Here is a 17746-nt window from a genome sequence, read left to right on the forward strand (position 1 = left end):
ATGTACCAACTGAAAAACAGGCGTACGCGCGTTAGCAAACCCCATATATATATATATATATATATATATAAACTAACTATAAAAATGATAACAAAAAAGAAAATCAAAATAATAACAAATATAAAATTTAGAAATATATATAATTTAATTATAAAATTAATAATTTCTGTTTCATGCAAATATTAGCGTTACATAAATTATAAATGAATTAACTAATCCTACCTATTGTTTCGATTCGATACATTAAATGTGTTTCGATTCAATACAGTAGATATATTTCGATTGTAAGTTTATTTCTATTGGCATAATTACAACATTTTAAATAAAAATTACAACATTTATTTTTATTGGCATAATTATTGCAATACCTTTTAAAATAAATCAAATCATAACGTGTGCATTGAAAGTTCAAATTAAAATATGTCACGATAAATTAAATATTGTATCTATTAATATTTATTGAGTTATAATATTTAGTTATGAAATATTAATTCATTTTACAGTATTATTATTATTATTATTATTCTTAAAATTAAAGCTTGGCACATAGCTTGACGAATATAATGCACATCACGTGAATTCTTATTTGAATAATATATTTGAATTTATGATTTATTATTACTTACTAATATGGGTTGTGCTTGATATCTATAGCAAAATGTTTTTAACGTGTTTACTAATTTATTTGAAATGAAAAACAAGTCGACATCTTAATGTGATTCACTGTGTTTGAAAATGAGAAAGCAATCTAAAATGGGCTTAGCCCATAAACAACTTGAATCAAATGTGGGAACCATCCACCTTTCGTATACACGGACAGCCCAAGCCCAAGCCCAATCATTTAATTAAACGAGTGAACAGGCGTCATCATGAAAACAAACTTAATTAATAAGCTATAATAGAAATTATTTTATTAATACTCTTTCATCCTAAATAATTATTTTATTCATACATGATATTTAAATTTATTAAAACATTAAATATAACTTCGAAAATGATAAATAAGCCAACAATTTTTATTTTTTTTCTCAAAAGAATGAAAAGGAAAGTAACATAAAATTTCCAGAAGTATAACAAAGAAGTTATATATAGCAGTAAATAGTTAGCAGATCAAAGTCATTCATTAATTGTTCAGATCATTCCATTACCATCTCAAACAAACCAAACATTTCAACTTCAGAAGTTCTTTCTCCATTTGTGCCTTCAATTCTTCCAAACCAAAAACACACCAAATCTCTCTTAACATATAATTCAGTCAACACGAAAAACACCAACTAAACCCACTAATAACATCATGTTATATATATTATATAGTTTTTTATGCAGACACCAACACCAACGTCATGATAACAATATATATATATATATATATATATATATATATATATATATATATATATATATATATATATATATATATATATATATATATATATATATATATATATATATATATATATATATATCAAGCACTAATTCCATTTTGAGGGTTAAATTTTGATGATTCCATGTTGGCAACATGAAACTGTGATGTGTACTTGTATGATGCAGCTTCATTCACTGGAGGTTCATTCAGAAATGCCCAGCTACTCCTGGTCCACCTGCATGCATGCATGCATATATATACATCCACATATTAAAACCATAATTAATTAACTAATAACAGTATAAAACTGGATTAGTTCTACAATTAATATTGCAAGAGAAAAAGTTCATATCATTACCAGCCATTTTTCTCGATAAGCTGCTCCAAACTTGTATCAAAAATCTCCTTATTTAAGTTTTCACGTACACGTGTCACTGGCATGCTCACTGATTTCTGAAACTTCCTCTCAGTCTCTGTGTTGTTCTTCCTGCCCTGTCCATTCTGCATCAGAAAAATCACATATATGTATAAATACTACCATAAACTGATATGATCATGCAGCTTAAAGTTTATATGCAGAGATGAAGAATCATAAAAAGTTTCTTTACTGATAAATGCATTTAACAAAAAGTTATGCAGAAGTTTGAAACCTGAACAGTGTGTGGTGAAGTTGAAATAGCAGTGAGGTGTTCTTCCTCTATCTTCTTCTTCGATTTCCAGAAAGCGTTAATTTCATCTTTGGTCAGTGAACGGTTCCTCTTAAGTGTGGCTGAAACATTCAACAACGTTAACCTCATCAAAAATCACCATCTTTTACCATTATTAAACAGGCTTAAACACAAAGCATCAAATTTATCAGATATTAATATAAATTATGGATCTTTGTTTAAGTTAATCCGACACGACACGAAATCAAAAATTGATTTATAAGTTAATTACCTGACTTAGGATCCACATGGGTAGAGTCCCATCCTGCCATGAGAGAACCCATTGTGTTGTGAAACTGTGAGTGAAACTGTGAGTAATATATCTAAAAGGATAATTAATCTACTTGCTCGTCATCACGGCTTTCTAATATTTTTATATTGTTCCTGATGACAGTGATGATATGTTTCTTTTTCCTTTGTTCTTATCTCTTCTTGATTTTTTCAAGCGTGATGAGAAAAGATGAAGTGGGTCCCACATCTTATATAATACTTTTCATCCTATGATTTTGATGAATAGAGTAAATGAATGTTCTGGACTTCAATTAATGTCGCCCATAGAATAGAATACAAGGTGGCGATATTAACGCTAATGTTTTTGTTTTGATCAACCTTAAACTGAATGTTCTATTTTTTAACTGTTTTTTTCTCGTTTGGAACTGGTCATGGAGACACATCTGAAGTGTATATTGTGATTATATTTTATTTTCACAATAAAATAGATAAATAAATGTCATACTTTTGAGAAAAAAATATAAATAATAACATTATCTGATAAGGCTTTGTCATTGGATATCTGAATCTGCACATACGACAAACAAACATTAATAATAACATTTCTTTATCGATAAGATAATAAAACATTTTAATGTTTTTCAATAAATTAAGATCTATAAAAAGATTTAGGTCCCACCTTAATTAATTCACAAAGTATCTTAATAAATATAAGCTATATATTAAAAATAAAGAATAGGTTAAAATATTTCAAAATGTATTATTATTGTAATTGTTTAAAGTTTCATTAAAAGGAACTATGTTGGTGCAATATGACCTATGATAATTGAGGGTATATGCAAATGGAACCCACTTGAATAAAAAATCTTATCTTCAAGAAAATATCCTTAGGGGCAGTCCCCACCTCCCTTTCTTTTTTTCTTATTTTCGTTTTTACTTAGTTTTAAATGTATAATTATCAACTTGATCTATTATCTAAAATATATTTTGAAATAAAGTTGTGTAAGAGGTTATTATTCACTTAAAAATTTAACAGATAACAAAATATAGTGAACCAAAAAAAATTCATATAATAGAATTTATGAAATAATAATAATAAAAAGTTAAGATTATTTGCAAAAGAAAAAGAAGAAGACAAAATTAGATTAATTTTTTATTGATTAAAAGATAAAAAATAAAATGATTATATGAGAAAAATTTTGTAAATTAACTTTTTTGTTTTTTTTATAAAGAAATGAGTTCAATGTTCTGAATTTATTCATTTTTTCATAACATTTAAATACAAAGTATTAATTGGAAGTAATTATCATTAAATAGTCAAAGGAGGAAAGTAAACTATCAATTAGTTAAGTTGGGAAAGGGGGAATTTGCTTAATTGTGCTTTTATTTGTGAGAAAGATGAATGTAAATTTTCTTAGATTGTATATCTTTTGAAAATATAAAAGATAAATTTTAATTTTATTCTAAAAAAGCTTTAATTTAAATATTTTGAAATTTCTCATATGGGATTAAGGGCATTTTTTTTTAATTTAACTAATATATATATATATATATATATATATATATATATATATATATATATATATATATATATAATTTTATAGAAAATTTTGAATTATAGCATATATATTTTTTAAATTGCATAAACCATTCATATAATTCTTTACAAATTAATGTAAAAGAGAAGATGAAGATAATTTAATAATACTAGGTGATTCCATTCATCTTTGGTAAAACCATATTGTCACCAAATCACACACTTAAACCCTCTTTTATTTTAATCAAACTTAAAAGTTACTATAAAAAATAATAAATTTAAATTTATAAAAAAAAAGTAGTTTAAAAGGAAGTAAAGTCTAAATATTTTATTAATTAAATTAAAAAGCTTATAAATGAGTTCATTTAATTATTTTATTTAATACTTATTTTGGTCCTTCGGTTTCTAGGGTGTGTTCAAAGTTGTCTTCCTTTTTTTCAAAAGTTCACTAACGTCTTATATTTTGAAAAAACGGTTCACGTTAGTCCTTTTTGCTTACGACTTTAAAAAAGCTAACGGCAGACTTGTCCATTGTAAAAAACTTGATGACTTGTACAATTATTGTTGACGTGGCACTGTGAGGTGTTTAGCCCCTATTTGACCAATGAGAAGATGCCACGTGACAGATCCCTTTTCACCCAAAGTTAGGGTTTCACAATTGCAGAATGGGCAAGTGCTTTCTCTGCGTCGTCATGAAAACTAGAGGTTCTATAACGAATTGCCATGGAAGCGCAATTCAAGTATTCACAACGGCGGTGTGATTGCTACGCAAAGGAGAACGTCATGACACTACGATTTGGTCCTCGAGATGTAAATGAGTTTCTACTTTGGATGCAGGTTTGTTGGCGACACTTGCGAGGAGAATGGGTTTCGTGCATTTGCAGGTTGCGCGAGAATGATGAACTCGCGAGGAAGAAGATGCTAGGGTTTCTGTTTCTGAATTTTTGTGTTTGATTTGCAGGTAGTGGAGATTGGTGGAGGAGCTTGCGGTGTGGTTGGCATGGTTGCAACGCTAGGGTTCATGGCTACAACACTCGCGAGCTAGGGTTCATGGCAGCGGCACGATTCGGTTGCTCTGCTATGCGATTTGGGAGTTCAAAAATTGGGAATTTTTTTGAGTTTTGTTGTGTCTGAATCGCGAGGAAGAAGAAGATGTTGATGCTGTCCTCACGACGGCTTGAAAGGTGTTTTAGATTTTCCACGTCATTTTAACCCTAAACGTAATGAACACCTTAAATGACCTCACAATGCCACGTCAATAATAACTAAACAGGTCATCAAGTTTTTGCGAGGAGAGCAAGTCTGTCGTTAGCATTTTTAACGCCGTAAGCAAAAAGGACTAAGGTAAACCGTTTTTGAAAAGAAAGAGGATAACTTTGAACACATCATATATGAGCATGTATGAAAATATATGATGGTTATAATTAATCATGGACATGATACTACATAATATAGATGAATACAAATATGGGTGATTGTTTGGTATATGAAATTTGATGCGAAATCATGTTTACGGATGAAAGTTTGAGTTTGATGTAATTCACAAAATCTTGTAAGGAGATTCTATGGTAGCATTCCTTTAGTGTATGCATCATTGATGTAAGGATTCAAGTAAAGAGATATTCTAGTATTTTAATAATTATTCACGCTTATATAAAGTATAATGATTTATATGGTGAAAGTCATAGGAAATACTAATCTAAAGGCAGGATAATCATCTGATATGCAAAAAGGAATTAACCTCATAACTTATATATATATATAATGAAATTCATTAACAATTATTCTGTAGAGCAGTAAAAACCACTATAAGTACATGTCTCTAATTATTCTAACATTAAATACATGTATCCGAATGTGAAATAAAGTCTTTGATTATATGATTTGTATGTATATAATTGTTTTGAAGTACATGAAATTGTGGTACAATACGTGTTATTAATATATGATACTTTTATGTAAACTAGTTTAGCTTCTTTGTTTCGTTTGTCTTGTTTATGTTTATTTTTTAATTTTATAATAATTATTTTATGGGTGTGAGTAAATGAAAATATATGTATAGAGATAATATATATAAAAAATACCATTAGAGATGAAAAATTAAGAATTAGAATTAGAAAATACTTTAAGAGAAAAGTGATTAGATTGGTGTATATATATAATGAAATTCATTAACAATTATTGTCGAATTTATTTATGCACAATAATATTCATTAAAAAAACTTATATCCAAAAACGTTCTATTAAAATCAAACATGAAAAATAATTGATTTTAAAAATAATAATAACTCTTAAGAATATTCTTTTCGATTCAAAAATATATTTTTCCAAAATATAAGAATTTTATGCAACCAAAACAGTTAAATAATTCCCAAGATCCGTGATTCTCAAAATTAAAGTTCACCAAACAAATTCATTGACTTTTGATGTATACTTTAGACTAAATTGCAATTTAAGGTGAAACTTTTGATACTTTAAAATAGTTTTATGCGTTTAATTTTGTATTTAATGAGTATTATTTCTTAATTGAAAATTTAGTTGTTAGAGGAATTCCTCCTTATCCATATTCTTACTTAATGATTTTTTTTTCGTCTTCCGACTATAAATAAAATAAAAATCGCCATTAAATCTTCAAAGCATTTAAAAATGGATTCTGAGTGGAGGCTCACGATACCTTTCTTCCTTTGGGAAGAAGAAATAAAGTAAAAAAATAAATGGGAAACTCTTTGAAAATGTTTAATAAAGAAATAAATAAGAGAGAGAGCAATTTAAAAGTACAAAATTGACTATTATTTTATGTTTTTATTACTTTACATGTTTATCTTATTTTACTCATATGTTTCCTAAAAACAGGCCGGGCCCACCGATTTCTGCCATAACGTAATATGGAATGCCTTATCCAAGATGCTAACCTACCCACAGTTTCTTTCAAGTTAAAAATTGGAATAACTATTTTTTAATTCTCAAATTGAATTTTGACAAAGAAAGCTCAAAACATGCACCGGGAAGAGTTTTACAAAGAATTTATCCATTTATCTATAGGATATAGGAATATGGCACTTTAATATCATACTTTTTTATATCTATTTGATATCATTTTTCACCATTTTTTTTACTTTTTTTTAATATAAAAAATACATTTTATTAAAATCATTTTATCTTTATAAAGATTTTGAAAATGCTGGTGAAATGGATGAAAGAAACTTTTTCCTAATCTATAAATTCAAGTACATAAATGCTCAACTCATTAACATAATTGTCAAAGCTGTACAACACCCGATTTGTTCAAGCAATTGAATAGCTGACCAAGTGAAGTACTCAAACAAAGAAGAAAACGGCAACTGATATAAGCAATAGAGGTACAAGCATCACCATCATCATTCTTAGTTGATATATATACATATATCCATTACTGGAAGGAAAAAGCAGAAGCTTTATCAATGGAGTTTGAAGATTTAGCAGAGGGATGCATTGCAGAGATACTGTCACACACGTCTCCCATGGATGCATGCAAGCTCTCCTTGGTTTCAAGAGCCTTTTGTTCTGCAGCTGAATCTGATTTTGTGTGGTCTGCTTTTCTCCTCAACTTGACCTCAATCATTCCTCCTTCTTCCATTCCCTCATCCAGTTCTAAGAAGGGTCTCTATTTCAATCTCTGCAACCACCCCACCATCATTGATCAGGGCAAAAAGGTCAGTACATAACACTTTATTATATTCTTTGAGTAATCCTTGTTCATGATTTTGATCAAACATAATTTGGTGATCTGGGCTCATGTAATAATTTCTCATGAATTTGGTTTTGGTGGTTTTAACAAAACCAAGCATTTCTGGTTTCAAACTGAATGAAATGTGTTGTCTCCGAAATTAATGCAGAGTGTTCAGCTGGACAAAAGGACAGGGAAGAAGTGTTACATGCTTTCTGCCAGAAATCTGGACATTGAATGGGGTGATGATGTTCACCATTGGGAGTGGACAAGCCTGCCGGAGTCCAGGTAAATTGATTGATTAAGGTTTCGAGAAACATTTTGTTTGACACCTTAATTTTAAGGTTTTACAAGTGTTTGTTGTAACTAGCTCAGCTATGTTTGATTGTGGTATGAAAAAACACAACTTTGATATGAATTCAGGACATTGAGCAATTGTTGTGTTAGCAGGTTCGAAGTGGTTGCTGTTCTTCGTGCTGTGTGCTGGTTTGACATCAGTGGGAAGATAAGCACGGTTGGTCTGTCATCAGACACTCATTATGCAGTATTTCTGGTGTTCAAGATGATCAATGCAAGTGGGTTTCACTACCATCCGACAGTGATATCAGTTGGTGTTTCTGGAGGCAGTACCAACTCCAAATATGTTTGTTTGGATCTGAACTTGAAAGATAATCGCTTAATAAAACTACCATGTCCTAAAGTGAGAAATGATGGTTGGTTGGAGATTGAGATGGGAGAGTTCTTCAATTCAGGCCTAAAAGAAGAGCAATTGCATGTGAAAGTCATGGAGACAACAAGCCATATATGGAAGTGTGGTTTTGTTCTTGAAGGAATAGAAATTAGGCCTAAACATGTCTGATATGTGAAGGATGAAAACTTCAAAAGAATGCAGAATTCTCAGTTTATTCTTTGTTTTGACATCTTTTTTCCCATAAGCATTGTACAAATATGCAAAGTTTTATTTTATTGTAACATTTTATTTAATATTTATTGTTATTAGCTTAATATAATGTTTCAAAAGTAGTTGTAAAGTAGATGTTTGTTAAAGAAAAAACTAATGTGTTTCAACGAAACTAGCGAAGTCACCAAGTGGTTAATCTTTGCCACAATTAAATGGTTTATTTCCATCAAATGGGTTTGGTGTGTTGCGATGATTGGGCCATTGATTGGGCCGTACAGCAGCACGATCAAATGCATAGAATCAAGGAGGTTACTTTCTGCACCCCTTCAATTTCTATCTGCACCAAACAAGATTTGGAATTTCAATTTTTATTTGAAGACATTATGTTGTGCTGGTGGCTGGAACTTGGAAGAGAGTTATCCGACAAGGGGTGTTGGAGCTCATGAGAATGTTTCAAAATGGTAAAGTTTAGATTAATATGCTTCCAGATTGGTATTTCTGGAAGTTGGAAGAACATTCTAGAAAATAAAATCTATATACAATCCAATAAAAACATTCTAAAAGTATATATTTAATTTGTTCTCTTATTTACCAAAATCCGAAATAGTAAATGTGCTTTTCTAGAACACTCTAATTCTTACACATTAAAAGAATTTAATACATTTTTAAATATTAAATTATGTATTTTAAAGTTACAATAAAGATACTAAAGAACAAAATAGAAAATCCAAATTCCTAGCATCATTGATTGGTTTGGATTTCGACGTCGGTGGGATGATAAAAAAAATAATGTTTCTTGTTTTTCCAACCAAGCAATTGCGACAACATAAGAAAAAGAAAATTTCTAAAGTCTGAATCTGACTGTTGAAAAAGAAAATTCATCTTTCTAAATTGGAAAAGTGAAGCATCATAGCAAGCAAGAAAACCAAATATACAAATACAAAAGGTCTATTTATAAAAAAAAGTTGAAAAACAATGATTTGACAACTATTTCCCTATATATAATCAATTAACACGTTTTTTTATGACAACAATAATATTTAAAATAATTAATAGAAAAATAAAAGGTAATTAAATAAATAATTGAAAATTTTAAGAAAGCATTAAATTCGAAATAGAGGTAAGTTCGAGCCAAGTTCCTTGATGTTATTGTTGAAAATTTGCAAAATGGCAATATCAGGTACACTAGCATGCTGAATACAACGAATGAGAAAGCTACAAATAAAGAAAGGAGGTATGAATGGGACGTAAAGAAAAAGGCATCTTAATGAAAAGCATAATGATATATTTTGAAAATATTTTTTTTAACATTTTAATATTATTTACATGTCATTATATAATTAATCTAAAATTATTTTATAATCAATAATAATAACTACAAATATCAATATAGACCAATAATAGAATAATACATGAATAATATTAAAATATTATTAAAAAAATATTATGAAAGTATCACTATGAAAAATATTTTGGAAGTATAAGAAGCATATGTTTGTTTAAATAAAGGATTTAAGTGATATTATAAAACGGAAAAAATAATGAAGAATAAAAAAATTAAATATGTTTGTAGTTTCTAAATTTAGACTTCATATTTTAGTATAATAATGTTAAATTATTTTTAGTTTTCATAATTAAATAACATTTTAAGTTAATATTTAGATTAAAACATGTTAAATAGTAAATGTAAATAAATTAAATATGAATCTGAAATATATTTTGACAAATTAAATTAAAAATGTCTAACACAAATTGATTAAAAAATTATATTTATTTATTTTTAAATTAAAGGCTAAACTGTATTAAAATTTAAGACAAATAAATTCAAATTTTATGTTAAATATTAAAAACTAAAAACATATTTATCCTATTAAAAAATAAAGATAAAATATGTTTATAGAATTAGGTTGTGTTTCAAATTCTAATATTTTTTAACTTGAAATTTTAAAAATAAATATTAATATAAATTCTAATGAAAAGCTTAAAAAAACCTATAATTTGTTTTAAAACATTTTATTAAACCTACTAATAACATTAATGTTTCGATCTTAAATTTCGTAAATGATATTATTCAAATCAATTATCCTTTATTTCAACCTCTTTAAAATATTCGTTTCGTCATAATTTAATAAATATTTATAAATATTGTTGATAGAAACAAATATATTAAAAGAAAATTAAACTTTTTTATCTTTTATTTCCTTCATTATCTTTAAATAAATTTGTATATAATTGATTATAACAAAATCTAATTGATTACAAAAATGTATAATCGATTTCGTCAAACCTGTACAATTGATTATTAGTTTATATACTTAGTTATTATTATACTTTATTAAATATCTATATTTTATTATAAGAAAATAAATATCTATCATTATAACGTTTTTATCTAAATCTTCCTATTTTAATAACTTTTTTTTTATTTATAAAAGCACACCTTAATGAAAAAAAAAGGAAAAGTAAACAAATAGTACATTTTAATATAAAAGCGCAATTTAACATTATTATTATTACCGAGGACAATATAATTTGATAATATTTTTTTATAATATTTTAATATATTATCATTATATTAATTAATGTTAATATTTATAATTATTATTATTGGTCGTGAAATAATTTTAGACTAATTATATAATAATACAATGATTTTAAAATATCGCTAAAAAATATTTTCAAATATCGTTATTCTATTGTTAACTGTGTGGTTGATGGATGACTCTCCTACTCAAGCCATGAATGAATTTACTCTGTCCTGCACTGTCACCACTCTCCTTCACACAATGAATTTCAGTACTTTTTTCTAACTTCAAAATTGAATGTCACATACCTATAAGAATGAAATAATAATAAAAAGAAGTAAAATTTTATACTTTCAAAAAATAAAAATATTAAATAAATATAAAAAAAATTGTGTGTGTTAAAAATATCATTTCTGCCGGCAGAAAATGAAGACATCCATCCTAGAAGGATATTATTCTTAAAGCAAGAATCCACTCTAGAAAGGTTTATTCTTGATTTTTTTTTTTTGGAGAAAAGAATGACATTATTGTAAGAACTTGAAGAAGTTTTTAAGAAATATATCGAGTATTTCATTAGAGTTATCGTATGGAAAAACATAAAATAATTAATACAATCCTATTTGTTACAAAAGAAAATGGAATCACTGTTCCACACCGAATGTACCAGCCACAAAAAACATAAAACGTAAAAATAAAATCCCTAACAAAAATAAAAAAGATAAGATATACTTATATTAGCAAATATAGCAAAAATAATAATACTTAATGTTGAATGATTTCATTTAATCTAACAAAAAAGAGTTTAACTACATATAATGACATAACAACAATATGACACAAACTATATGAGAACGTTTTGAAATTTCTTCCTTCAATGATCTTTTGTATCTTACTGAAACTTCTTATTTTGTCTTCTTTAAAAGTCTCCTTCCAAGGGCTGGAAAGTTCCAAAACCAGTACTAAAGTATGTGATAATTAAAAGTGTATTTTTTCAATTTAAAAAAATCTAGTCACGATTTCTAATATTTTAGATAGGTACATTGATATATAATATATTGATTGAATATATTAAACTTGTTAAGAATAATAAACCTAAGTTTAACTTTTACATTACATAAAAAAAAATTCAACCGTTTATGAGTTAATAATTAAACGAGAGTAAAAACATGTATTTCTTTTGAAAGAAAAAACGATGGAACAGACACTATATATACGGAGAACCGGAAAAAGATGTAAAGTGTTCTTCCTCTTTCATTTTCTATTTCCAGAAAGGAACATTTCATCCCCAAAACATTCTTAAAGCTTACCTTCATCAGAAATTAGCATCTTTTTTATTAAAATATTAAGTACGAGTCTAAGTTTTATATTAACACTTTGTTTGTTAAATGGATTTGGAAAAAAATGATTGAATGAATTTGATAAGATTTGAAGATAAATTTTTTGTTGTTTATTTGAGTGGATTTGGAGACAAATAAGAATAAATTTAGAAATAAATTTTTTTAATTTGTCATATCAATCAAATCCTACACTAATTTTCACAAATTTTACTTTCAAATTCACGCTCACTTACTTCCAAATCCACTCAAATAAACAACAAAAAATTTATTTTCAAATCTTCTTAAATTCATTTATTCTTCTAAATTTATTCAAGTGAACAAAACTTAAACAAAATTAAAAAAAAAATAGAGTATCAAATAAAGTTAAGATTTATTTACCTGTTGTGTTAAAGTTTTAGATAAAATGTTATATAAATCTTTTATATGATTGGAGTAAAATTTAATTGATGTTATGTGAACTTCCTTTTCAATAATATCAAAACTTGGGTGTTGCTCCCTCCACCACCACACCTTTCTCCCTTCACCTCCCCAATTTTTTTTAATTCCAATTATATCCTCAAATTAAAATTTTTTATTTTTATTATTTTAATTTATTCCAAACCTAGTTCTCCTACTTTACTCCCTGCACTCAATCTTTCCATCTCTCAATTTCGTTTAACAATTTGTCTTCTGTTTTACTTTACAACTCCATTTGTCTTCTCCGTTTCACTTCTCCTCATACGATTCTTTCTTCTTCATTTTCCTTACATTATTAAAATACATTAAAAATATATTAAAAAATAATAAATCAAAACATTTAAATTAAATTATTAAAATATTTCCAAAATAAAGAATAAACTAATAAAATAAATCCTAAAATTAAAAACGTAACTCAGAGTCCGTTTAAGGAAAGAACTGATGTTAACATCCGTTTATGGAAAGAACGGATGTCAACATCCGTTTAAGGAAAGAACGGATGTCAACATCCGTTTAAGGAAAAAAACGGATGTCAACATCCGTTTAAGAAGGTGGAATTGAAAGGGTGGAAGAAGGAGGAAGAGAAGGAGGAGAAGGAGAAGGTGGTGATGAGAAGGAACGCCATGGGCATATGGGAGGAAGAGAGTTGGGGCAGAGGTTGAAGGTTGCAATTGCAAGGTGATTGCCATGTAGAGTGCCACGTCAACATAAAAATGTACAGCTCATCAGTTTTCTTCCAGCTGGGCAGCTGTGCCGTTAGTTTTTTAACGCCGTAACCAAAAAGGACTAACTTGCACCGTTTTTGCGAAAAGTGGGATCTTAGTGAACTTTTGAAAAAAAGTAGGACCAATTTGAACAGACCCTACGAAAAGTGGGACCAAAATAGGAATTAAACCTTATTAATATTATGTGTAATTAAAATTCACATTATAGTTAAGGTGATGAGGAGTTTATAAAATTATAATTTATTTGATATTTAATTGAACTTAGATGATTAGAGGAATAGATGGATATGAGTGTAATAATCAATGTAAGATATCTGCATAAAACAGATGTTTTTAATTAAAATTTATTTAACCAAAAAAGTGAAAGGTTTAGAGTGGAAAATAGGTTTAATTTTTAATTTAATTCGAATTTTATTTTAATTAAAATTAGAGATGACAAATGAACCATCTTTTTTTTTAACCTATTTCACTATTGATATATAAAAATGAGTTGTGTACCAGATGACCCTCGGACGACACCAGACAAACACATGAGACGGACGACACCTCTATATCCAGACTGGACGGCCGTGACAGGTAGGTCTTCAGGTGTAATTAAAGTAAAACACATATTAGAGGATTGGGCTGTGATTAAGGCATTGCTAATCCTAGGTCCATGACCAAAACTATAAATACAAGTCAAAGTAAGAGGTAGACATATTCATTAGTTACGCATTTATTGCAGCACTTAAACAACCGACGAACTTAAGTATCATGGGAAGACCGGACAGAAGCAGCAGAAAGTATACGAATTTAGGTGACTCGACCATATACAGGAACAAATTGGTTGAGTTGTTTTGTCATAACAAAATAAGCTAAAATTTGTGAATTTTTTATTAACGAATTGATTAAGAGGTTATCTGGTAATTTATTTTTAATTTCTTTTCAATTTATTTATTTATATAAATAAATATTACAAATATATTAAATAATATAAATATTTTTAAAATTTTAATTGTTTAATTAATATTTTAAATTACATAAATTAAAATTATTATTATATTTATATATTAAATTATTTTATTATAACTAATAATTAAAATTTAATTTGTAAGTATTAATAATTTAAGTTATAATACTATTGTATATTTTTATCTTTAAAAGATATAACATACAAAATATAATATTTTTTTAAATAAAGGAAGTTCACCGAAATTTGTTTTTTACCTATCAATTTGATAGATTAAGGGATCATATTTAAATAAGTTAATAGATTAAACATCTGACCTGTTTATTTTGGACAAACTCACATAATAATCCAGAAATATTGGTCCACTTTAAAAACTCTAATTAAAATACCAAATAGCCAGAAAGTGAATGAGTACTAAAAAAAAGAATTTTAATTACGTTTGTTTTAATTGGATACTAATTAATATTATTCACAATACACATATTATAGTAAATTTTCAATTATATTAATTTTTAATTAGATCTATATTCTATGTGAATTGAATTCGTCTATATAAATAGGTATTACAGTGGACAGTTTTAAAAAACACGATAATTTACGATTTGTTCGATTATCTAATACATAAGTTTAAATTAGAAAATAAAATATACAATCCTAATATCTTAACGTAATGTTATGAAAAATGCAAGAGTTTTTATATGTTAATAAAAAGATAGAATATATAATCTCTTTGATTAAAAAGAGTTGAGAGTAATTTATTAAAACTAAATACTACATTAAAAATATTTATCATTAAGGTGTTAATATTACATTATGACTAATTAAAGTTTGTTGGAAGAAAGCTTGACCATGACAGGTGTAGGAGTTATCAGGAATGGTAATTCGTCAACATCAGTACGAAGGTGGGACCCACCAAAATAAAAGAATCTTATCTCCAACAAAATATCCTCTTAGCCACCGGTCGCCACCTAACTATGCTCTTTTCTTGTTGTTTTTCTTTTACTTTCTTTTCAAAATAAAAAAGATAATTTTCATTTCATTCACTATTTTTAATATATTATTATATTATTTATAAAATGCTATGATGTATAAAAAGTGAATTTCTTTAAAATGTATTAATAAATCCCAAAGAGATTATTAGAAATGCCGTGTCCCCCACATTTTGTTCTGAGAAACATGCCAAACAAGTTAACAGAATTTTGAGTCAGAAATAGATTTTATCTGGAAAAGCTTGATAGATATCAATGGAGTTTGAAGATTTGGCAGAGGGATGCATTGCAGAGATACTGTCACACACGTCTCCCATGGATGCATGCAAGCTCTCCTTAGTTTCCAGAGGCTTTTGTTCTGCAGCTGAATCTGATTTTGTGTGGTCTGCTTTTCTCCTCAACATGACCTCAATCATTCCTCCTTCTTCCATTCCCTCATCCAGTTCTAAGAAGGGTCTCTATTTCAATCTCTGCAACCACCCCACCATCATTGATCAGGGCAAAAAGGTCAGTACATAACACTTTATTATATTCTTTGAGTAATCCTTGTTCATGATTTTGATCAAACATAATTTGGTGATCTGGGCTCATGTAATAATTTCTCATGAATTTGGTTTTGGTGGTTTTAATAAAACCAAGCATTTCTGGTTTCAAACTGAATGAAATGTGTTGTCTCCGAAATTAATGCAGAGTGTTCAGCTCGACAAAAGGACAGGGAAGAAGTGTTACATGCTTTCTGCTAGAAATCTGGACATTATATGGGGTGATGCTGCTCAACATTGGGATTGGACAAGCCTGCCAGAGTCCAGGTAAATTGATTGATTAAGGTTTCAAGAAACATTTTGTTTGACACCTTAATTTTAAGGTTTTACAAGTGTTTGTTGTAACTACCTCAGCTATGTTTGATTGTGGTATGAAAAAACACAACTTTGATATGAATTTAGGACATTGAGGAATTGTTGTGTTAGCAGGTTCGAAGCGGTTGCTGTGCTTCGTGCTGTGTGCTGGTTTGATATCAGTGGGAAGATAAGCACAGTTGGTCTGTCATCAGACACTCATTATGCAGTATTTCTGGTGTTCAAGATGATCAATGCAAGTGGGTTTCATTACCATCCGACAGTGATATCAGTTGGTGTTTCTGGAGGTAGTACCAACTCCAAATATGTTTGTTTGGATCTGAACGTGAAAGATAATTGTTTGAGAGAACTACAATGTCCTAAAGTGAGAAGTGATGGGTGGTTGGAGATTGAGATGGGAGAGTTCTTCAATTCAGGCCTAAAAGAAGAGCAATTGCAAATAAAAGTGATGGAGACAACAAGTCATATACAGAAGTGTGGTTTCATTCTTGAAGGAATAGAACTTAGGCCTAAATATGTCTGATACGTGAAACGAGTTGTTTGGCCAAAGAAGAGTGAAATTACAAAGAATTCATACTTGCTGTTACCCAATTTTTTTTTCATATTTGTATTTTTGTATACCCTTTTACATTGAGTTACCCTTTTACCAGAGTGGAAGATTTTTTATTACCCATGTTTTGTTTTGTTCCAGAGCTTTACTTTCCTTGCACTTAGCATCATGGCATTGAGGATCATTCATGGCATCTTTGTAGGTTAGAGGTTCAACACTTGTACAAACAGATAAATCAGAACACAGTAACATAATTAGCTATGGGATAAGAAAGAGGTATGAGTTGTCACCCTTTGTCCTCCATAAAAGGAAAAGCATAAACTTTGTTGAGCAATTGTTCCATTGGAGGGTGAGAGGTGGATCAAAGTAAGGAATAAAGGTACATCCTTTAACAAAAGGGTAAACATCTTATGAGACTTGACATTGGATGAGTTTCAAGATAGACCCCACCATTTCTGATAATGGGGACATTCAAGGAAGATGCATTTTCTCTGAAATGTGTGTGTAATTTGGCAAGCTGTGAAATAGCAACTCTTATGGAATTGCCTTTATGAGATGAATTACAGTAAGCACACATTTTCAAAAAACCTTGGGGGAATCAAAGTGTAAGTCTTCTCAAATTGTGTAAGAGAATCACTCAGGTCTCATTTGGTGCTCTGTCTGGGAATTCTTTCCTCTAAAGAACCCTAAAAACTGACAGAAAAATGAGCTTACAGGTCTGATATACCATTCCTTATCATACAAGTTTAACTACAGAGAGAGACTTCTGTAAATTTTATTTGTGAAATTGTGTTCTTAACATTCATAGAAATCTTTTAACCAATGCAACAGTCTCAGTTTTGTTATCATGTTGCAATGAGTTCATGGTAAGGACTTACTGCACCCTATCGAATTTCTTGGTGCACCCTTT

At 28.4% G+C, this 17746-nt stretch overlaps 3 protein-coding genes across 3 annotated transcripts; 2 read left to right on the forward strand and 1 right to left on the reverse strand.

The window, feature by feature from the left end:
• Positions 1-1119: 1119 nt before the first annotated feature.
• Positions 1120-2468, reverse strand: LOC124844223 (uncharacterized). The gene is made up of 5 exons (XM_088105857.1): positions 2306-2468; positions 2017-2135; positions 1725-1867; positions 1449-1601; positions 1120-1352 (listed from the first exon to the last, which is right to left on the reverse strand). Exons 1-4 carry the CDS (start codon positions 2355-2357, stop codon positions 1466-1468), a joined length of 450 nt encoding a protein of 149 aa, XP_087961983.1. The 5' UTR covers positions 2358-2468; the 3' UTR covers positions 1120-1352; positions 1449-1465.
• Positions 2469-7086: 4618 nt separating this feature from the next.
• Positions 7087-8533, forward strand: LOC124844262 (F-box protein PP2-B10-like). Its single transcript, XM_047321183.2, has 3 exons — positions 7087-7533; positions 7717-7835; positions 7998-8533. The coding sequence occupies exons 1-3, from the start codon at positions 7282-7284 to the stop codon at positions 8404-8406; spliced, it is 780 nt and encodes a 259-aa protein (XP_047177139.1). The 5' UTR covers positions 7087-7281; the 3' UTR covers positions 8407-8533.
• Positions 8534-15557: 7024 nt separating this feature from the next.
• On the forward strand, positions 15558-16955 carry LOC124844285 (F-box protein PP2-B10-like). The gene is made up of 3 exons (XM_047321195.2): positions 15558-15936; positions 16120-16238; positions 16401-16955. Exons 1-3 carry the CDS (start codon positions 15685-15687, stop codon positions 16807-16809), a joined length of 780 nt encoding a protein of 259 aa, XP_047177151.1. The 5' UTR covers positions 15558-15684; the 3' UTR covers positions 16810-16955.
• Positions 16956-17746: the final 791 nt, after the last annotated feature.

Source organism: Vigna umbellata, chromosome 1, assembly GCF_029865625.1.
Source record: "Vigna umbellata cultivar VRB3 chromosome 1, Vumbellata_1.0, whole genome shotgun sequence".
NCBI classification, from domain to species: domain Eukaryota; kingdom Viridiplantae; phylum Streptophyta; class Magnoliopsida; order Fabales; family Fabaceae; genus Vigna; species Vigna umbellata.

What these genes read in the sequence shown, in the direction of transcription:
- LOC124844223 (XM_088105857.1), bottom strand. Translation starts at nt 2,357, where the DNA reads ATGGGTTCTCTCATGGCAGGATGGGACTCTACCCATGTGGATCCTAAG. An exon ending in CCATGTGGATCCTAAGTCAG is followed by an intron (nt 2,136 to 2,305) that starts GTAATTAACTTA and finishes TGAATGTTTCAG; the next exon opens with CCACACTTAAGAGGAACCGT. An exon ending in CTTCACCACACACTGTTCAG is followed by an intron (nt 1,868 to 2,016) that starts GTTTCAAACTTC and finishes TTTCTGATGCAG; the next exon opens with AATGGACAGGGCAGGAAGAA.
- LOC124844262 (XM_047321183.2), top strand. Translation starts at nt 7,282, where the DNA reads ATGGAGTTTGAAGATTTAGCAGAGGGATGCATTGCAGAGATACTGTCA. An exon ending in TCATTGATCAGGGCAAAAAG is followed by an intron (nt 7,534 to 7,716) that starts GTCAGTACATAA and finishes AAATTAATGCAG; the next exon opens with AGTGTTCAGCTGGACAAAAG. An exon ending in ACAAGCCTGCCGGAGTCCAG is followed by an intron (nt 7,836 to 7,997) that starts GTAAATTGATTG and finishes TTGTGTTAGCAG; the next exon opens with GTTCGAAGTGGTTGCTGTTC.
- LOC124844285 (XM_047321195.2), top strand. Translation starts at nt 15,685, where the DNA reads ATGGAGTTTGAAGATTTGGCAGAGGGATGCATTGCAGAGATACTGTCA. An exon ending in TCATTGATCAGGGCAAAAAG is followed by an intron (nt 15,937 to 16,119) that starts GTCAGTACATAA and finishes AAATTAATGCAG; the next exon opens with AGTGTTCAGCTCGACAAAAG. An exon ending in ACAAGCCTGCCAGAGTCCAG is followed by an intron (nt 16,239 to 16,400) that starts GTAAATTGATTG and finishes TTGTGTTAGCAG; the next exon opens with GTTCGAAGCGGTTGCTGTGC.